Source organism: Rousettus aegyptiacus, unplaced genomic scaffold (assembly GCF_014176215.1).
Source record: "Rousettus aegyptiacus isolate mRouAeg1 unplaced genomic scaffold, mRouAeg1.p scaffold_m13_p_16, whole genome shotgun sequence".
In the NCBI taxonomy this organism is placed as follows: Eukaryota; Metazoa; Chordata; class Mammalia; order Chiroptera; family Pteropodidae; genus Rousettus; species Rousettus aegyptiacus.
In genome coordinates, this window is record NW_023416291.1 from 24,365,254 (window position 1) to 24,388,261 (window position 23,008).

At 40.9% G+C, this 23,008-nt stretch overlaps 1 protein-coding gene across 3 annotated transcripts in view; it reads right to left on the bottom strand.

Moving 5' to 3' along the window:
- The window catches only part of GALNT7 (polypeptide N-acetylgalactosaminyltransferase 7), a 114,168-nt gene extending 99,725 nt beyond the window's left edge, over positions 1–14,443 (bottom strand). For all 3 annotated transcript variants that reach the window (XM_016148216.2, XM_016148217.2, XM_036233606.1), the window contains exon 1: positions 14,253–14,443. In XM_016148216.2, the coding sequence (XP_016003702.1) occupies positions 14,253–14,378 (126 nt within the window). In that variant the 5' untranslated portion in view covers positions 14,379–14,443. The remainder of the gene's footprint in view (positions 1–14,252) is intronic.
- Positions 14,444–23,008: the final 8,565 nt, after the last annotated feature.

The following is a 23,008-nucleotide window of genomic DNA, read 5'->3' on the forward strand; positions in this document are numbered from 1 at the left end:
AAGAAAGAAATCCTCTGTCCCAAGTAAGAAAAAAAAATAGTTAAATTGCAGTTATTTTCACGAAGAACTGAAGGTATTCCAGGAGAGGTATCACAATTCATCGGAAAACAAAAATACTGAACAAATATCTATATATTACCTTTGCATTTTCCTTAAATTTCTGCTTTTCTATAACATTAAAAATCTATTCCTTATTGTCACGACAATTTCCTTTTAGCTACTCTTTGTGTATTTTATCAGCCCTAAGTCATAAATCATAACACAAGACATGTTTACTTTTAAAGTACCTGTGCTTAAGATAAAGTAGTACCTGCAAATCAGAATCCATGTTTCGAGCCATTCATGTTATCGTCAGGGAGTGATCTTTGCCAACATACAACAAAGATTTTAAAATTGATCTTTCTCTTAGTGTTACCAGTTAATTCAGCACAGGTCTTATAAAACGTGATTGTACCACTGTGAAGCTATTTATTAGACTCTGGTTGCGTCATCTTCGATGTAGTCACAGGTAGAGGATGCTCAAATAAGAGTAGCTGGCACTTTCCTGCAGTAGTAATTCATGGAAAGTGAAATGAAGCCACATTCATTAAAACATTCTTCAGATTTCTAAGAGGATGAGAGAAAAATAATCTGAGCATATCCATGTAGCATATATATATTTTGACCCATACCTCAGATGAAGCCAGCAGTTCTTTCTCGAGGCCAGGACCTGGGAAAAGGTATGGTGTTTGGAGCTCTGCTGTGTTAGCAGGTTTGATACAGCTCTTCAAAAATTTCAAAGTTAACAACTGTGCTACATTTATTTTAAAATATGTGCCATGGTCTTTTTTTAGAGTCTAAATGTTAACTATGAAAAGAAGAGTAAGAGTTATCTTAATTTCATACAGAAAATGTATTATGAAATACCAAGGTATTTGGAAATCACCCTCTTTTAGCACATTTTTAGAATACTTAATTTTAGAAAACTATTTGCTAAAAGTATTTTTCTCCTTACCACCTTCTAGGCTCTCCCTGGACTGTAAGCAAATTTATTTTAATTGACCCTCACAATAAAACACTCTCCTCTAACCTTTTACAAATACTGGATTTCAAATTTCATCTGAAGCCATCATGCAGAGAGCAACAGTTAATGAAACTGCATGCCTTTATTTCTCAATTCTTTGCTTAAATGTTGAAATGTAATTATACATTTTAAGAGATCAAAATTTCCAATCTCGACAGCGATCTTTTACCTTAAAAAATGAAACAACCCACCATAGTAGAAAAAATCGGCATGTGTAAAGTAATAAGATTTCAGTCATTTCCAGGCCATTACATTAAAAAGCGCTTTGTAGTCATTTATTCTGTACCATAATTGAGAGCTTATTTGCCAAAAATCTAATGACTTTTTTATTCATTTTAAATCACCCTGGCAAGAGTTAGCAGACTTTTGAATAGGAGTTTTAAACATTTTCTTTCAAAAGAAAAGATGTAAAACCCTGAAAACAAATTGTGAAGGTAATAAAACACTAAGTCTTACATGGGATACCTTGCTGTGTTAGAGATTAAAAGACTAATTTTGTTGGATTGAATTTTAAGAAATACAATGATCAGATTGTCTGATAAGAATCGCCAGAAGACCAACAGATATATAAAAAGATGTTCACCTTCACTAGCTATTAGAGAAATGCAAATCAAAATCACAATGAGATTCTTACTGCCTCACACCTGTTAGAATGGCTATTATCAACAAGACTAGGACTAACAAGTGTTGGAGAGGACCTGGGGGAGAAAGAAACCATAACGCTGCCCCTGGGAATGTAAATTGGTATGGCAGTGCCTCAAAAAATTAAGAATTACCATATGACGCAGCAATCTCTCTTTTGAGTATCTACCCCAAAATTTTGAAAACATTTATCCATAAAAATATATACACTCTTATGTTCACTGCAGCATTATTCACCGTGGCCAAGACAAGGAAAAACCAAAGGTCGTATAAATGATTAAAGAAAGATGTGGTACACATATATGATGGAATATTACTCACAATAAGAAAAGATGAAATACTGCCATTTGTGACAACGTGGATGGATCTCGAGACTATTATGCTAAGCAAAATAAGTCACAGAAAAAGTTGAGAATCATATGAATTGGCTCATATGTGAGATACAACACTGAAAGCAACAAATGAATGAAGAAGACAAACTAACAGAGTCTCATCAACACAGACAACAGTTTAGTGGTTACCAGAAAGAAAGTGAGGTTCGGGGAGATAAATAAAGGTAAAGGGGGTCAAATATATGGTGACAGGGGGAGATCTGACTTTGGATGGTGAAAACACAATGCAATATATAGATGATATATTATAGAATCGTACACTTGAAACTTATATAATTTTATTAACCAATGTCACTCCAATAAATTTAATTTTAAAAATAAATTAAAATAACTGCCAGAAGAAATAATGGGGGGAAAGGGTTGGATTTAAGCCGCTCCAAATAAGTGTAATTTAAACCTATACCTAATATGCCAAATGCTTCAGAAAACGTCTAAGACAAGTTTTGAAGTGGCTATATAAAGTGGACCTTCAATTTCATAGGTACAGGAGCTGATATTGACAAAGAACTCCAGTATAAATATTACTTGGTAAATTTTTCTAGGCAAACATTTCCCGTCACAAATACCTATTTTTCATAGCAGCATTAAACAATCAAGCAAATAAAAAAATCTTAATTGATTTAACTACACTAGATTGTTCCTGAGCCATTTTTGAAATGTTTATACAAATGACTAATAATAACTGTAAATCTAAATAGAAATAGAATTATATATCATGTTCTTCCCTTTCCATTTTTTTATATCTGAACATCCCGTTGATCCCAAGAAAGAAGACAGCTACCAAGAAAGTCTCTCCTGGTGTCTAAGTGGGCTCAAATTTAAAAACAGAGCCTAGCGGCTATTTCTTAAATAGGGGCCTCTCATGCAAATGGAGCTTCAGGGTGAAGCCTGCATAAAGTTGCCTGCTTCCCGAACTGAACTGCCTGTACTGTGTTCCTGCTGTCTGAGATAGGCCTTACAAAAGAATTCCCGCAACTGTATTTCAACCAATAGGAATGAGATCGTCCCAGTTCAGCCTGAGCCATGGAGCTATATCATTAATGTCTTCACTGACCAAAGTGGCTCCATTTTGATCAAGCAGAACAGTGTCTTTTGGACCAATCAAATTGTGAGGAATCCTCATCTGCATGAGAGCAGACCAATCATGGGCCAGGGACAAAGACTTCTCACTATATAAGTTGGCTCCCCTCTAGCTGGGAGAAAGCACTATGCTTTTCCACTGAGGAATGAGGACTGTTTTCTAGGGTTGCAGTGCAAGACTTCTCACCAGAGTAAAGCAAGCAGAGCAGAAGCAGGGCAGAGTAGAGCCTTCCCCTAGGGCCACCTCACAGCCATGCTCTTTCATAACTATAACACTACTGAGCTGCTCCCAAGACATGCTGTTCCACAGCCGAACTGTATCATGATTGAGCTATTTGCAATGAATAAAGTTTTCTTCTTCGTCGCACTCCAAATTGGAGATTCCTGTTAGCATTCAATTGGCACCAACGCCCATTGGTTGACTATCTAGATATTTTTGCTGTACTCTGGCAAAATGAAACTTGCATGACTCACTTAAGCATAGTAATCATTTTGTTTTGTTCTAGGGTTATAAGGGAACTACTTTTTCAATAATAAATGTTAATAAAATATATATGAGATATCTACTTCAAATTCAACAGAATAAAGTTATTTAAAGTCCAACAGTAAATGATGAAAAGTAATGAACCTCTAGAGCACTTCAAACATCATGGCTTAGGGACTTTATTGTTCTATAAAGAATTTATCAGAAATTCTCAGGCATAAAGATTGTGCACTGCTGTTATAATATCACTTCTTAACAAGTGTTCGTTCTTAAAATTCTGTAAAACTGTTCAAAAGTGTCTCATACTACATTAAGAACCTGAGACTGTTTCACTTCAATAGCTAGACTCAATGAGTTAGATTTAAAACAAGGGTTCCAGCAGCAGAAGGGTTAGGCATCCACACAGTTGTAAAAGCTACTTGCAAACCTTTCTCACATTAAAGAGATTATATTATCACAGGTTTGTTTGGTTTTGGTTTTTTTTTGGTGTTTTCATTAAAAAGAAAATCAAGAGTCAAAGGATAATTACAGAAACTTTAATAAACAGAAATGCTGACATATCCACCTTCTCATAAAAGTGACAAAAAAAAAGTCTGGCAGTTTCTCAGTTAATGTCTATTAAAAACATACTCGTTCTTTAATTAATATCAACTCTTTTTATAAGATGTACACATTACTAGTGAATATAGTTTCCTAGTAAGTACCTCAATGCTTCAACCCTAAATTATATTATAAATTATTTTATAAAAGTAAAAACTAAAAATGCTAAAATTATGTTTAAGCCAAATAATCAAGAAGCATGTAAGTTTACTATTGAAGAGAGCAGCACACTTCTTGAGGTCTAAATGTATTTTTAAGCCCAGAGACACAATAAAAGAATAAAGATGAAAAAATTATTAAGTCATCTCTCTTCTCTTCTACTCTACTCTATTCTATTCTACTCTATTCTATTCTGTTCTCATACAGAATTGTCCCAATGGTATGTGATTTAATTTTAATTCACCCAGTTTAAAATATACTCGGTAATAACAAATTCCAATTGCTTTGCTTGGAAGCCTATTAGAGACTAGTTGGTATTGATATAATACTTCAGTTAATTGTAGCTTCTAGGTTTGGGAAACCAGGGTGCTCTGCAGCAAGTCCATAAACCTAATTAGGTAATGCAAAGTTAATTTTTCTTCAAGTTTCAGTGTACCAGTTCTTACACTCAGTGAACTAAATCAGGTCTCCCTGTTGGCTTGTTTAAATCCTTCTCAGGAGCAATGCTCAAAAATGCAACAAAGGCTGGGAAGCTCAGAAGAGAATTTATAATGGAACGGAAATGAGAACATTTTTCATTTTGAAATATTCAGAATTCTTAGCAACTGAAAGTTCTTCCTTCTCCAAAAAAGACTTCAGCCTTGGGTAACTACAACCCCAGTTGTCTGAGTGTTGCTTTTGGGATCATAGGTTGAACTAGAATTAAAGGGTAGATCTCATTCGTAAAAACTAACATTGCTGAAACACTAAGCATACAGTTTTGCTTTTCTGTTTTTTCTTTAATATACATATCAGCCAAATTAATGTATTAAAAAATTAAGAAATGCCTAATCTTTTCAGGATAAAATTTCTTTTTTAACTTCAAATATTAAAATGTTGTTCTAGTCACAGCTTTACAAATCACCAGATTTCAGACTAAAAGAGTACAAAGAATGTCCTACTGTGTATGATATTTTAACATAATGTCTCATATTACATATAGAATATATATTTTCGCAACTACATGATTACGGTTCAACTTAAAATACACACATGTACACACACACAGTGGTGGGAGGGGGAGGCACAGGCAGAACAGATACAACTCTGAATGGGGTAAATTCCTCTCCAATAGTTACAGTTCTCTAATAAAACCCTTCCTTTACCACTTGAACATCTTTTTCATTTGAGCCAGTTTTTCTGGGTCATCCCATTTACCGAGATGCCAACAAAGATGATACTGCAGTCCCACTCTAGACCCAAATACCGTTGGTTAGTATAGCAGGCATGTAAACACGCTTCCACAGCCACTGGCTGCATCCTTAATTGATGTCAGATCTTGCTCAAATATTGTAGCATTTGAAATTGTCGATGGTTCCGCCCTTAAATAATCATTGCCTATGTTTTCTACGAGGCAGTATTCTCTAAAGGATTTTACTTCCGCCTGTGCCTTCTTTCACATCTCCCCTTCCCAGCACCTAAAACAAGGCATTTTCCGTGTTTCTTATTCCCTACCCACATTCTCTTTTCCATCCACACATACTCTTAATCTACCAATCCGCTCCCTGAGCTTCAGACATCATGTTTCTGCCAATGAACTGCACTCTTTGCATCCAGTACTAATTTCTATTCTGAGTTCCATCTACCTGGTAAACACCTTCTCCTGACTGATCGATCATAATCTATAAAATACCACATCCTCAAACAAGAGAGATTTTTTTGTTTTGTTTTACAGCCCCCAAAACTACATATTCTCTACATCAGTGCTTCTCGGAGTGTGGCCTTGAACCACGAGCATCAGCGTCACCTAGGAACTAGTTTAACATGCAAATCATCTGCCCCACCCCAGAGGTATGGAATCAGAAATTCTGGGCGTGAGTAACCTGTGTTTTAACACACCCTCTGATGCCTGGCGAGGGCTGAGAACCGCTGCTTAAGACTGCTTAAGACAGCTTTCATCCTCCCAAAGGCATCGGCATCCTTCCTTTCCTATTCCATCCAGTTCGATTCTTCCTCCCACCAGTTACACTGGGTAATTCTACTTTCATAAGATCTCTCCCTTCATATTCTTTACCCTGTTCCCTCTCCTGGTTTAGGTCTCATCATGTCCTACAGAGACATTTCTCTCCTCAGTGAAACCTAGCCTGCATTTGTTTCCAGATTATTCTGTATAGCTCAGCTTTAACCAGTCACGGTGATCAATCTCTTAGGGTTCAGATTCTATGTATCTTTCTAGAGTTCTCTCTTCCATTCCTCCCCTCCCCAACCCAACCTTCCAGCCATGTAGTCCCCAGGACTCACTGCAACCTTTCACGCTTTTGCACACTGTTCCTCTGCCCCGGTGTACTCATCCCTCCACATGCCCTTTCTAAGACGAGCTCTCTGACAGCTCCCAGCCCCACAGACTAGATGCTGCTTTCTCTGTGATCCCGCAAGAGATCCCAATAGACTTACGGTTTTTGTCTCTATCACTGCAATTGTCTGGACCACGAGTCTGTGGCCAAAAAAGATTTTTACTTTTTTTTTTTTTTAAATCTAGGACCATATGTAGTGAGATAACCATACAATTTATCATCCAACTCAGAGACCTGTCTACATCTGCGAGCTTATCAAGTACTGTACTCCCACCAAACTCACCATGCTCCAGTCACATTGGTCTTCTTTTTAGTCCTAGAACATTCCAGCCTCATTCCAACCTCAGGGGCTTCATACTTCCTATTCTCTCTGCCTGGAATGCTCTTCCTCGGAATTGCATTACCCTTTAAGCCTCAGCTCAGCCATTACCTTCCCCGAGCGGTCCTCTCTGCCCTTTTTTCTTTCATACTATTCTGTACTGCTTTCACAGTGTTTATTGCTATTTGAAATGACCTATTGCCTCTATGTCTCCCTTTTAATGTAGTTCACAGGGTTTTGTCTCTGTTGTTAAAATCCACTGGGTAGCATCAAAAAGCCAAACTCTGAAGTCAACACCTGGGGTTAATTCTGGCTCTACGACTTTCTAGGTAAATACCCTTGGGCAAAGAGTTCACTTCTGTGTAACTCAGTGGCCTCACTTATAAGGTGGGGATTACATCAGACTTTAATTAAAGGGTTATTGTTACAATTAAACAACATAATCCGTGTAGAAGGCTTACCTGACACATACCTGACACATAGGATTCAAAGTATGTTATCTATTATGTTGCTAAGAGTATGTACCACACTATGGTATCTTTAATGCCTAGAGCAATAGATGGTACTTAGTAGACATTCAACATTTAAAATATTTGTTGAGTGAATTTGGTGCATCAAGAGTTGACAAATAAATAAATGTCACTACTCCTCTTCAAAACTTCCAAAAAGCTTCTCTAACAGTGCTGAATAAAACGCCAACCCTTCCCTACCACTTAATTCCCTGCAAAACGTGGCCCAAACTTACTTTTCCAATTTTAAATTCCACCACTTTTCACCAGCAAACCAGACTCTGGTCTCACCATATTCCTTTAGTCAAGAATGTTTTTTCTTCATCTCTACCTGTCCAAATCCCCCTGACGCTCCAGGTGTGGCCAAATGCCATGCTCTTCGCTCCTGCCTCTGAACATTCCTCCTACAGCTGTGTGAGAATCTCCTTTTCTATGACTGTTACATATTCATACTGTTATCTCACTTCTGAGAGATTGGAGTCTGTGTTTTTGCGTCTCCAGCACCCAGTCCAGCACCTTGCAGGGAGAAAGTCCTCAGTGCATTATTTTGGGTGGATGAATGGTTGGAGGTTGGGAGGTACTGTAAAAAGGCCTATGTACCAAAAGAAAATTGCTATTATTATAGACACAACACTTACTTGTGGTTATTAGGTCAAGATCTGAGTAACACCACTATGATGTCAAAAGTTGCTGTATGGTATAGCATCTCCCATGCCTATAGCAATGGATGGCAATTGAGTAAATTCTCAATAAATATTTGAAATATTTGTGACATGAATGAGTCCATGTTTATAGCTCCCAATTCTTACAGAGAATTCTGTCCATAGTTAATATACATTCCACCTCCTCACTTTTCTCCCTCTTTCATCGTACATAATCTAACTATAAATTCGTGTCTTTTAAAGCCTCAAGCTATGCCCATTTTATTCTAGAAACTTTAAATTCTATATTTAATTACTTTTCTCCTTCTGTAAGACTGTACATTCATTCCTCAGGAATGAAAATCAGAATTCAGAATGTGAACAAAAACAATGATCTCAGTTAAAGTTGAATGATCACAATCATTTTCCTACTTTCATTTCCTACATTCATGGCTATACAAATCTTGCCGACCAATACAAATATTCTGTTTACAAATGGCCCAAGCTCAGAATTTGGATTTTCATTTATGATACATTATTTTCTCTCACTTTTGTCTTCAATTTACTATTGAACGATCTAATGCGGCTTATACTAAACCCAAATGGTGGCCCACACCTTATCTCCCATTCCATGCAGCTAGCCTAATTCACAAAAGTTATTAAAATTCAACTGTCAGACAGTTTTTATTCTTTCTTTACTAATGTCTGCACTCTCCCTGAATGGCTTTTCTAAATCAATGGCTGCTAATAAAACATATCCCTGTGGTAGCTTTCATACTGTTTCCTTATAGTGCTTGGATGAAGGAAGAGGGGAAGGAACCCGGGCTGCACGGAGTATTGTTGCATGTTTTTCTTCAGCTAGGATGTGATCCCTTGAGGGCAGGGACTGTTAATTCAGGTATTCCTAGTATTTTCCAATGGAGTCTTACTGGTGGGTCGGGTGGTATGGTGGTAACAGAATTGATGCCTAACCTTCAACCACTAAGTGGGAAAGATTTCCAGAGAATTGAGAGCCAGTAATTCTTAGAAACGTGTGCATTTCTAGGATGTCCTGACCTACAGGGGAGTCATAATTGAATGGTTCAGTACCTCAGGAGATGGAGATACTCCATCAGCAGGAAACGTGAATCCCACCTCCAAAGGACTCAGTTGGTGGTTTACAGGCACCTTTAAGGAACATGAAGACTTCTAATTCCTGATCCAGAAGCATAAATACTTACCCAAAAGTCTGAATTTTAAGAGGTCTATAAAACCCAGCATTCTTAGACTTAGTAATGAGAGAGTTTCTTGTCGTGAGTGGGGAAGGACAGCAAAACAGAAGTCAGTGGCATTTCACCCAGGGAACTGAGACAGCAGTGACCATTTAAGACTTCAGATACAACACACTTTTGCTAAGTGATAGTTTCATCCATAACAGTATAAATGGAGCTTCCATTTGACATAAAATCTCACGGTCAAGGGAAGAGTTTTTCAGGTTGTAACCAATCAGCTCTCGGATAAAATGGCTTTGGTAAGGTGGAACTTGACTGTGACAGAGTAATCAGTCGTTCGTCCTCATTTAAAGGATACTCTTTTCAACCGGTCGTAGCTTGATTATCACACAAAACTTCTCTTCCTAGAAATGGTTCCTGAATTAGTCCTACTATGTATGCTCTGAATCTAAGTGGCTGTGATGGTTTGATTAAAGCAGCAACTGTACAGAGAATCATCAGTTTACATGCAGCTTCTCACCAGCACTGAATTTGCCGTAAGAGAACCACTGAAGATCTTTGAACATTCCCATTACAATCTTTATTTTTAGGGGCTTATGATTGAACTTTAAACACTCACTCAGGGATAAACCTGGGAGAAACTATAATTTATTTAAAGGAACTTTTTGTACTTTGCCAAGTGCTAAACAAACGGTCTTAATAAATGCTGACCTTAAGATATCCAGAGGACAAAGCCTAAAAAAAATAAGCTTTGCCATAACCACAAAATATAACATAAGAATGTATGAAATTCGTCTTCAGAACTTTCAGTAACAAATAACCTTTCACCCTAAATCTCCCGACACCTTCTTCTTCACTCCCACACCCAGTCACCTATTCCTGATGCCTTTGCGTCTTTATAGCTCTTGAATCAATTCACTTTTCTCCACTTCCACTGTCACCACGCCACTCCAAGCAACATCAAGTCCCACCTAATCTACTGTAACCTCCAACAGGACTCCTACTGTCTGTTCTTGCTCTAAACCAGTTCATACTTTCTGCGGGCAGCCAGCGTGATCTTTTCAAAACACAAATCTGATCACAGTCCTTTCCTACTTAAAACTCCCTTAACAGCTTTACCACTGCTCGAAAGACCTAATTTTAAGCCTGGTGTACAAGACCCGTACTTACCTTTGCATCTTCACTCTACCTCTCCTCTCACTCTCCATATTCTAATTATACTGATCTTCCAGTTCCTCAGTTCACCATGCTGCTTCATACCTCAGGACCTTTGCACATACTTCTCCTGCTCGGGAATGCCCCCCCCCAAACCCCATTTCAACAACTACTCTTCTTGAAATCTTCAGATTTCGACTCAAAAGTTGTATCTTCAGGTAAGGCTTTAAAGACCAAGCTCTCCATTTTCTTACCCACCCTCTCCACCACATGGATTTTCTTAATAGAATGTAGTACAATTTTTATTTATTTTTTCGTGCCTTCTTGATTGTGTTTGTGTGTGTATGTTTCACTAGACTGCAAGATCCATAAGGTTAGGAGCAAGAGTGTTTCAACAACTAGCACTAGTACATAGTAGGCACTCAAAAATGTTTGTTGAATAAATAAAACTGTATACAACACACTATGATTTGAACAGTAAAATCACTTTTCACACCATTCACCTCAGAGAAATAGCAAGAGACCCAGAGAGAGAAGGGAGATAAGAAATGTGTTTCTCTTGTCCTGACCATGGATAATGCATTTTGCAATACTGCCTGGACTGATCTAAAGCAAGGAAGTGGTCCAGGTGAAAAAAGGACCAGGTTTCAACAGCCTTCAGTGCCTGGAACACTGCAAGTACAAGAAATGAAGTGGCTGAGGGTGGAACCATGAGTATAAGCTTGCTAGTGTAGAGGTAGAACCTATATTTGATAAACGAGATTTTTCTAGCCTATCTCAGGCCATTTACAGGGATCCAAAAAAAAAAAAAAAGTCCCTATGTGGATCAGCATTATAGGAGACAGGTGTCTCACAGGGGGTGGTGGTGTCTGCAATCACAGTCAAAGAATCAGAGGGCTAAGGGAGACTGGGGAGTCAGAATCTACCAGTCAGAATCTTTCCTAAAGATGTTTTAGTGCTTTTTATCAGAATCTCTTAGGTTAGTTTTCAATGAAAAGAGACAATGGTCCCTTTATTTACACTCTGATAATTTATAAGCTATACCTTAGTTACTACTTGCCTGTGAAGTTAATAAAAGGGTTTGGCTTTCCTGATCCATAAGCATTCTTTTTAATGTTAAGTATGTTTGAAAGTCTTAAAGTTAGCTTGTCTTTGGCAAATGACAGAAGCTACACTGAATCCACTGACAAACTATCAAATAGTCATGCTTAATGACTAATGAGAATACCTTCTGAGAAATTCTTAAGCAATTTCACCATTGTACCAACATTACAGGTTACACTTACACAAACTTAGATGGCCTAGCCTACTACACACCTAGGTATATGCTAAAGCCAATGGCTCCTAGACTACAAGCCTGTACAGCATGTTACTGTACAAAACATGATATTAAATCAAGCACAAGAGAAAACAGTGTAATCAAGAGACTTGGTAAACAGAAGACTATAAGGCCGCTGTCAGTATAACACAACATACTGTTTCACAGCAAACTTTTTTATTTATAAGTAGAAAGAATACACTCTAAAATAATGATAAGCAGTATAATATAAAACCAGTAGGTTTTTATTATCAAGTATTATGTACTATCCATAATTGTATGGGCTATACTTTCTTAAGACTGGCAGTGCAATAGGTTTATTTACACCAGCATCACCACAAACATGGAATGTGTTGCATTGTGACACATCATTAGGTGACAAAAATTTTTCAATTCCATTATAATCTCATGGGACAGCCATCATATACATGATCCCTGCTTGACCAAAATGTCGTTATGCAGCACATGACTGTAAGTCAGGCCAAAAATCAAGATTAACACCACCTCCTACAGCTATTACATGGGCATTGTGGCTTGGTACTTATTTATCGGCACAAATAAAATGTGTCAGGAGTTGGGTATTGATGCCGATGCTCGACAACCTCTTTAGAAGACTTGTCATCTGAACTGTGGAACGTTCTGAACATGGCTAGTTTTGTCTGTTGTCCTCAACTTCTCCCAGATAATGCAGTTTAAACATTCCTGGCTCTTTGTAAAGCACCATTTGACTTAAAACAACTACTGTCTCCAACATTTGCACAATATTCAGTTGTCTTCTGTCAGTAAGGCACTTTGCAAGTAAAAATCATAAAAAGGTCACCACCACTCCATGAGAATCAAGCAGCTTAAAACCACACACACTGAAAAGGAAAATTTGGTACTTTTTTATGATCTTTAACTTAGATGACTTGGATGGGAATCCACCCCAAATATTATAAAGAGACTCCACTGCAGTGTACTTCAAACACTAGAACTTGCGAAAAGGCAGGAAATGATAAGGAAGTCTCTTCCTAGGATTCTTATTCAGGATTCTTATTCTCACTCAGTTTCCTGATACTAATTTTCCAAAAGATAAGTTAAAGGAGATCACACAGATGCACTGCAGATAATTTACAATAGGCAATTTACAACAGGGCATAAGTCCTACCACGGCCTGAACTTCTCACGCCCTCCCTTCCCAGGGGCAGTCGGCCTGGGAAGAGATCCCGGGCTCTGGGATTAGGAAGGAGCGGGGTGCACAGGTCCCCCGAGGTCCGGCAGGAGGCCGAGGCCGGGCTGGGTCCGGGAAGCCGCCGTCGCCGCGGCCCCTCCCGGAGCGGCTCCCGGTAACTAATGTTCCGAGGCGCCTGACTAAGCCCTCCGAAGCAAGGGAGTGTCAAAGCCAACACCCGAGCCTTGGGTGGCAGACAGATGCGTCCCAGCGGAGGCGCCGGGCGCTGGCGACCCCACCCCCACCGCCGGCGTCGGGCCGAGCGAGCAGCCGGCCGGCGAGGAGAGGCAGGGCGCGGGCGCAAGTTAGTTTTCCGGCCGAGCAGCCCCGCCGCCGCCCGGGGAGAAGGGGATTCCCTGGAGTAGCGGGGACGCGGCCGCGGGCCGGGCGGCGACGCCCCGCCGCCGCCCCTCCCCTCGCCGGGGAAGCGAGAGGACGCGCCGGTCCCACGCGAGGCCTCGGCCGCACGTCGCGCCCCGTCCCCCGGCCACCGGAGTTGGCGGGGAGGCGGCGCTCTCCGCGAGGGCGAGAGGCGGGGCGCCATCGCCCTCCAGCTCGCAGGCGGGCGGGCCGGCTGGGGGCGCCCCGAGCTGCGGGCGCCCCCGGACGGCGCGGCGGCGGGAGGGAAGGCGGACCGAGGGGCCTGGCCCGGACCAGTGATGGCAGCGGCGGCATCTCGCCTCCTCCAGGCCTGCCCGCGCCGCAGGCCGCAGCCCGGACCCGCCCGCACCCCCGGGCCGCCAGCGCGGCGGTCCCAGCATGGAGGGGCCGCGGGCTGAACGGCCGCGCCGCCGCCTCGCACCGGTGCCGCGCGCTCCCCCCGCTCCGCCCAGCAGCCCCCGCGGGGAGCGCGGCCGCCGCAGCCGCAGCCGCAGCGCGGGGAGCGGCGGCGGGGCCCGGGGCGGGGAAGCGCGGGAGGAAGGGGCGGCGAGGGGGCGGGCCGGCAGCAGGCGGCGGGGACAGAGGGAGCGCGGGGCTCGGCGCCCCCGACCGGCCCCCGCGGCGCCGGCGCCACCTGCGGAGCTGCGGCGCCAACGCCGCGCCCGACCCCGGCGCCCCCGGCTCCCGCCACTCGCGCGCGCGAACAAAACAAGTTGCAGGTCGCCGCCGCCGGAGGGGGCGGGCGGGTCACTCACCCTCATTCCGATCAGCGGGCTCGGGTCGTCCAGCCGCGGGGACAGGGAAGACCAGAGGACCACCAGCCCCACGAAGCTTCCCACCGCCAGCAAACTGCGTAAGATGAACCCAATCTTCAGCCTCATCTTCCTCCGGCGACGAGAGACACACCGCCGGGCGCAGCCGCCGCCACAGCTCTCCCCTCCCTCCTTCCCCCTCCTCTGGCTCTCCTCCTCCCTCCCCCACCCCTGCCGCTTCGGCTGCCGCCCTCTCCGCTGCCTGCCCTTTCCAGCTCCAGATCCGGAACTCCCCTCGGCTCTACCTTCCTCCCGGCTCTCCCCCCCGCCCCCTCCTCGCGGCCCGCGGGCTCGGACCGCGCTCCGGCGCCCGGGCAGCCCCCGTCCTCCGGCGGCCTTCGCAGAGCTCCAACCTACTCGTGCGCCTCGCTCTCTAAGCTTCCTTTCTGTCTACCTGCCCCCTTCCAGATCCGCAGTCCCCTTCTCTCCCCCACTGTCCACACGAACCTCCTTCGCAGTCCCGTTACCTTGTAACTAACTTACACTTTTCCCAGGTCTGGTCCTTAGCCTTAGCCTTTGCCCCACAGCTCGGCTCTTAAAGCTTCTAGATTCCCAAACTTTTATTGCAATTATGGGCCATAACTCTGTCCTTACACCCGTGCTTTCCAGGGTCACCTGGCCCGTAGCCCTCTCCTGCGGACCTGGAGCGGCTCTGGCCCCTTCTTCCTTTCTTACACCCACTGCCCGAGCCCCCCGCCGCTAGGCTTGCAGAAAGCAAACCAGGAAGTCAGGGCTACCGCCGCCGCAGCAGCAGCAGCTCCACGTGGCTGATTTATAGCTGGGAGGATTTTTTTTCTTATTGATTGTACTTGCTTTTTCACACGGCTCCTTAAGGAGGTGGATTTGTAACCGAAAGGCCCAGGTGAGATGTGCAAATATCACTGGACAGAAGGAGCTCACTTAGAAAGCCAGCTCACTTTCTCTTAAGCTAATTAGAAGAAAGCCAGCCTTACGCCAATAAGTAATATCAACCTTGTGCATGGGTTGGTAAATTTCTATTCCGAGGACCTGATTTTTGCTACTTGATGGAGGCTGCTTGAGTTCTGTTTTTCAAACGCCTTTTCTGCTAGTGACATTGTACAGGAAAGGATATTGACAAACGTTTAGCCAAATGCCACACCCAGAGAAAATGATTTTTGTGCCCTATCTCCCAATAAAGATGTCAATTACTTTACCGAAGTGTATGTAATTACGTTGTCAGTGCACCATATCCTACAATGCCTAAGTTGAACAGGGTCTTTAATATCCTAAGTTTTAGGATGGTGAAAGTTGATCCTTTTTCCTAATGTCATTTGCAAGTACCAAGTAAAATCTGGTTATTTGAAGTTTTAGAATGAAATAGAGAATTTGAATCATTAAGATAAAGAATAGTACCAAACTAACTTCATGTGCTTCATTGTTTGGGTTACACTACCTGGAATATTGGGGCATTCCATAAGTACTATAATTTCGGAATTTCCACAAAATATTTGAAGTGGTATCCTGGTGAACAACATGAGGAAATGTAGACTGGATGACAGTGTAGTTAACTATAGTCTTGATTGGCTGAATACACAGTATTTTGTAAAAGCCCGCGCGATAGAGCACCTTGAGGAGGGGGTATCAGGTGTCTTAACACATCACTACTGAGCATTTTTATCAACCACTTAAGTTAAAAACCAGTTGCTTTTAGTATAAAATAAAGGAGACTGCCGAAGAACTTTTTTGGTGAGAAAAAAATACTTAACTAATAAACTGTTGAACCTGATGGATAATATAGAAAGCTAATTCCGTACTCCTGAGTGATGATCCAGGTCAATGTTGGGACCTAGGAATCACCTGTTAAGAAGTACTCTGGTGGTTCTGACCCAGGTAATCTGGGCACCACCTTCGAAGAGACCCTGAAAGGAAAGGTTGCTTCAGGAAAGATTTATATAAATAACTTCGGAAGGCAAGAATAAAATCATTTGTGGACCCCACTTGAGCTGTGTAGAAATGAAGAGGACTCCTTTGCAAAGTAGACAGTCTCCTAGACTGAGACTGGGCTTGAAACCAGTGACCACCAAGAGGTCTTACTTGATCGTATGAGGGAGTAATTCCAGTTGAAACCAGGGGAAGTTCACCAGAAGTAATTAAACCTTTCATTTGTGCTCTAATTCAGTCAGAAGAAACAGGTTTTTATTACTAAGAAAATAGGAAGCTCTATTTTTACTCAGCATGGTTGGGCAGGTATGAAAATTGAAAGTAGTACTTATCACTAAAGTGATTGGAATGATTTTCTGGCATAAATAGTATTTTGAGAAGATTCTGCCACACCCCTTTAGTTCTAGACATAGAGAATTTAAAATATGTGTGATAGGACACAAAGTTAGAGGTTGAGAAATGGGTGTATTGTTGTAAAAGTCCATGTTTCTCTGAGTCCTAACAATGCTTAAAAGAAACAAAGTATAACAATATATGCCAGTTGCAAGATTTGCAGATCTGTAGAGTTGACATAACTCTAGAAAATGAGGAGCTACTTCAAAGCTTAGGTCAGGGTCAATCACTCAACTTCTTTGAACCAAGGCCTCAACCGCAAAGTAGTGATTACAATATTTACCTCAAAAGGAAAAATGGAAGTCAAGTACATATGCAAATATAAAGTATAGATAATGCGATGAGTAAGCCTCAGTTGCTATGGGTATAATCTTTTTTTTTTTTTTTAAATGAATGCTATAGTTATCATATGACAGGGATTGTTATGCTGGAATACTTTTGAGTTTGTCTAACCCATGGTTCACTGAGGAAGAAGGTAGAGACTGAATTAAAGAGACATAGCTGATGGCCAGGCGAACGCTGTCCTCTGCCAGGTTATGGGGTCACATGTGGTGGATAGCGACATGATACCTTCAATGAGGAGGTCAGCTGGGGGCTCAGAAGCAAGGTAATGGGAGGGAAGAGAGTTTTTTGAGTATGTACAAGATGCTTCACATTTATTATTTCATTTAATCTATACACTATCAGAGTTCGATTGGTATTAGTGTTTTTAAGCTGAGATTCAAAGCAGGTCTTTATAACCTCAGAATTCTTGCCACTAGGTACAAACTCCTGTCAAGCTGTATTGGCCTTTGGGCCTTGAGTATGATGAATACGGCTTCTTAGACAGTATGCAAAAGATCAGGGCCAAAAGATTTGTTAGTTTTTTATTCTTCCCCGTGCCTGCTCCATTAAAGGGAACCCCACCAAAAGGAATTGCACCCATTCTCGGGCTGCAGTGTGAAAGTGTAGTGCACTCCCTGGGGACCTCACCACTTCCTTTCTTTATGCCACAGCCAAGCTGAACTTCTGAGTTTCTAAATGTATCTTGAACTCCCTTTCCTCCAGGCTTTTGTACGGGGAGTTCTTTTTGCCTGAAATGACATCTTAACAAAAAGCTTTCCCAACACACCCTCCCATGTCCCGGCCCCCGCATCCCTCCCCAGTGAAGTACTGGGGTAGATATCCCTCCGGGCACTTCCATTGCACCTCTACTTCTTTCCTAATAAGTAATGCAACGTTGCAATTGCTTAATTTCTTATTTCCACTCTCAGGTAAAAAAATGTACTTGAGGGTGGAGCTTTATCTATGCAGTTCATCAGTGTATCCCTATGTCTAGTGTGAAGAAAGGGTTCAATAAGTATTTTTTGGTAAAATGCTGAACGAATAATTGAATTGAGAATATAAAGGGAAAATAAGACTTAGAAGAGGGGACAATACTGTTTCAACTACTATGCCTCCTTACCTGGGAATTTTACTTAATTGAAAAGTGACTATTTTACATGACTTCATCATTATTAGCTGGTAGACTATAGTTTCCTCCTTACTCTGCATGCTACTAAGGCTACTCAGGACTAAGAAGAAAGCGATAGTCTTAAATTCGGATTTTTGTATCTACTGAGATTTCAAAGCAAATAAATTAAATTGTTTTGAAATAAGAACATGTGACCATGGGCAATTACTATCTGCAACCAAATTTCAATTTTAACTTTGGTTGCCAAGAACTCTGGTTAAATTAGAATCAGTTACCCATAAACTATCCCTTAAATATTCTATTACCCATTCTGAAAACCATTTAATTCCATCTTTTCAAAGAACCTCAATGGTAGTATTTTTAAGTTAAGGATATATTTTATTGTTTAGAAAATTACTATTTAGATATTTTTTAAGTATAGTTTAAATTTGTTAAAAATATGCTGATTTTGTGTTGTATTTCTTATCTCTAACTGAATAACTACCCCAAAATTTAGCACCGTAAAAAAAAAAAAAAAAAAAAAAAAAACACTTATTATTTCACATAGTTTCTGGAGGTCTGGAGTTAAGGAGTGGCTTGCTGGCCGTTCTAGCTCAGGCGAAAGTCAGACTTGAGGGAGGGCGGGCAGAGGAAGGGGAGCGGAGAGAGCAAAGCCACAGTCCTGTACAGTGTGGGAGGGGACCACGCAAGAGGCAGGAGTCGTTGGAGACCATTTCGGAGGCTTAAGAACAGCACCAGAAATCAAACATCTGGGTCAGGATACTAGTTTTTTCCATTAGTATTTATAGTAATTCGGTTACCATTATGCTATGAAGTCTATCAGTAAGGATCCAGATCTTAAATAATTGCTTATTGCTGATTCTCTTGCAAAGAAAAATACTTTCTATACTGTCTTCATCTTTAAAATGAGAGTTGGACCAAATGATCTTTAATATCCCTTTCAACACTGAAACTCTGAGATTGCCCTGTGATATTAATATGTGGTTGGGACTTTTAAATTTGTACTCGTGTGGAATACGACAAAGTCAGATTGCGCCTTTGTACTTTTTTTTCTGACATTGATGACTTTCTATCATAAGCTTAAGAGATGGATAACTCCCAAGTTGTGCTCATCTGGAATAAAAGACTGTTCCATTTGATGAGGTAACTGGTCTCCTACAGTGTTTTGAAGGACAAAATGCTCATTTAAAAGTCCTCTTAAACACTGTGGAACACTACCTCTTCATAATTCAGTATTGTTTTCAGACCCCCGCAATTCAGAAGTGCTTTTTTGACATGATCAGTTGTTTAAGAGGTGATTGAAACAAATTTTATCTCTTATCACTCTTGTTTGGAACCTCTTCAACAGCTTCCCATTGCTCTTAAAATTAAGCCTAAACTCCTCAATTTATTACAGAGAGCTTTGTGAGCTTGCCTCTGCTTACCTCCACAGCTTCATGGCTGGTCAATTCTCTACCCTTTTCCAATTTCAACTACATCTATGTTGACCTTCTCTTCATATCTGGAACAGGCCAAGTTCTCTCTCACTTCTGGGTCTCCACACATGTTGCAGTCATGCACTGTGGAACCACATGCAGGCAAAGTGTATAGTAGGGTACACCTCCCAGATTTGCCTAAGTGTATCCCCTGATGTTCACACAAAGACAAAATCACCTAACAGTGCATTTCTCAGAACGTATCCTCCTGTCATTAAGTGGCACAAACTGCCTTCCCTTACCTGGAACGCACTTAGTTTCGGCACTGGCACCCTCCTACTAAACTCCTGGTCATCCTTCAGATTTCAATTTATATGTCAATTCTTTCAGAAACCTCTTGTTCTCTTCAGACCCCACCCCTTGCTAATCTAAGAGCCCCCACTTCACACTCAGAACACCCTGTATATCTGCTTTCATGGCCTGTAGAGCTCTACTTGGTACTTGCTGATTCAATGGTTTGTCACCCCCATTGGACCAACTTTTTTAAGGGCCAGGATCCTGTCCTTCTCATTCGGCATTGTGTCCCTAAATGTTTAACAGCCTGCTAATATGTGAGAGTGAACGAATGAAAGTATATTTCATATGTTCACTCCATGTTTTAAGCATAGACAAACTGGAAGCATTGTGTAATCGAAGATATATCTCACATATGTGTACATAAAGAGAAAATGTACTTTTTCATTGCTCTGCTGTTAGAAAATAACTAAAGAAAAGATGAAAGTTCCAGGCATCAGTAAGATGTAGTATGACATAGTTGGAAAATAAGAGTTTTGGAATTATCAGATATCTACTCCCTGTCCAGCCTCTAATTCCTAGGTCATTTAAGATAACCTCTCTGCATATTTCTCTATGGTTTGTACCTCAGTTTCTTTATTTGTATGCAGCTCTGCTTATCTCCTCTGAAATGTCTAAAAAGTCTTCTAGGCATAGTCCATTACTAAAAATAACCCAACCTTTTTTATAGCTAATCAAAAAATGTCACGTCCTGTCACTAAAAAATAAAAATCTTAGGAACTAAGGCTCCCTTCTCGCTACACACTTGCCCTCACTTCACCCCAGCTATGAAATTCTTTACTTTAGTTTTCTCTAATCTTTATGAGTTTCAGTGCCTTTATACCACTTGATAATGAGTATGGAAATGGAAATACTTTTTCTTCCCCACGCCTTTCTAATTTCAAACTAACAAATCTTAAAGGGTGGTAATATCTAAATATTTGCAGAAGTATTTTAGAGGCACGTGTGTAAATAAGGGGCCGGGAAAGGAGGGTACACTGTATACATTTTGAGCTGACCAAAATGAGTACTGTTGATTCCTAGATAACAAACCGAGAGCTGTTTGAAACTACCTATCTGCTCATTGAAGCAGAGGTTTATATGCACAAACTGCAATAGGGTTTATAGTAATGCCTTGATGAATTTCAGTTATGAAGACTTTATCATTTGTCATTTAACCACACTACTGAGAACTTGAGTCTTCAGTGAATTTAATACCTTAATTTCATGAAATTTTAGCACTTGAAGGGAAATTATAAATTAAAGTCTAGCCAAATCTCTCATTTGACAAATGGCAGGTTGGGGTCTTTGTCCCTTTTGTTGACATAGTTTCTCTCCACCGTACCCCTAATATGTCAAAGTTATGCTCTAAGATGATCAGTATTAACCAAACAGGCTAGTTTGTTTTGAAGGTATTAAGTTCCCACATAAAAGAATGTGAGATTCTGAATGATGCCTTTTGCTGAATCTCTGGCATGACCACATGAATGTAGCTGGATAAACGGGATCTCTGGAGGGATGTGACGATGTGTGGACCAGGAGAAAGGAGCCAGGGAGGAGGGACATTCTTCTGTTTGTCCAAGGCAAATTTTTAGGCATAAAAGACACATGATGAGAACAACAGAAGTTCTTTGCATATCTTCTGAATGTTTTTGATTAGTTATAAATAAGATTGGGTTATTTTTAGTGATGGGTTATTTTTAGGAATACCTAGAAGACCTTTCAGACATTTTAAAGGAGATAAGCAGCATTGCATACAAACAAAGAAACTGAGAGAGATGCAGAGAGGTTATCCTAAGTAATTCAGGTTTAGAGGCTAGACAGGGAATAGGTATCTGCTCATTTCAAACTTTAAATTTTCCAACTATGTCATACTACATCTTGCTGATGCCCAGAAATTTCATATTTTCTATAGCTATTTTCTAACAGCTGAACAATGAACAAGTGCATTTTCTCTTTTTTGAATGTGTGACCGTGTTAAATGACTATCTGGAGAGTTACACCAAGGAGATGTGAGCCAAGCTGAACTTCAGAGGAGCTCAAAATACTGTCATTTAGATAAACGTACCTTTTGGCATATTGCAAAGAATTTTGAAATTTGAATTTTAATTACACCTTTTTTTTGGAGAATGGTCTTTGAGGATTTGATCTTATAGGATGGCTTCTATTTCTCAAACCATTTAAAATGATTCTAATAAATTTAATTATTTTCTATGATCTTTTATTGTATATATTCACCATATTTTTTTTTAGGATGTATCATGTGCTAGCTATTGTTCTGTATGGTGGCATATAGCACTACACTAAAAGAGCAGAAATCCCTGTCCTCCTGAAGTCAGACCATAAACAAGATAGGTAAATTATGTTATTGAATAAATAGGTATATCGCTTACGTGCCAACCATTGTACTAATATAGTGTAATGGAAGATAAATGCTATGGAGTGAAATAAAGCAGGGATGTGGGCTATGTAATGCTGGATGGAAGTGAAGATAGGTTTCAATTGTAAATAGCCCGAGAAGGTATCATTGAGAAGACAGTATTTGAACAGGACCAGAAGGGGTGAGGGAATAAGCCAAATGGATTGCCGAGAGAAGAGGCTCCAAGCAGAAGGGGCAGCAAGAGCAAAGGGTTTAAGGAAGAATGGTTCCTGCTTGTTTTAGGAAAAGCAGGTGTGTAGGAAAGCTATAGGTGAGAAAGTGAGGGGAGAGCGTTGGGGCATAGTAAGGCCTATGACTTTAGTTTAAAGTGAGGTGGGAAGCTGTCGACAGTGCAGAGGGGTGGCATATCCTAACACATCTAAACAGCAGCACGGCCTCTGGCTTTAGGTCTGCTATGGAAAGGAACAAAGATAAAAAGTTTCAGGAGCCTATTTTATTTTATTTTTCATTTTCAAATTTATTTTTTTATGGTGACATTGGTTAAAGAAATCCAATAAGTTTCAGCTGTACACTTTAACAGTAAGGCATATATATATTTACACTGTGTGTTCACCTCCCGTAGTTATATTTCTTTCTGTCACCACATATTTGACTTCCTTTACCCCATCTACTTCCCCCTCACCCTCACCCTCTGGTAACCACTAGTCTATAGTCCATGCAGGAGCCTATTTTAATAGTCCAGATGGGCAATCGTGGTAGCATGGACCGTGGCTATGACAGTGGAGGTGGTTAGAATTGTCCGGAATATGGATGTATTTTGATC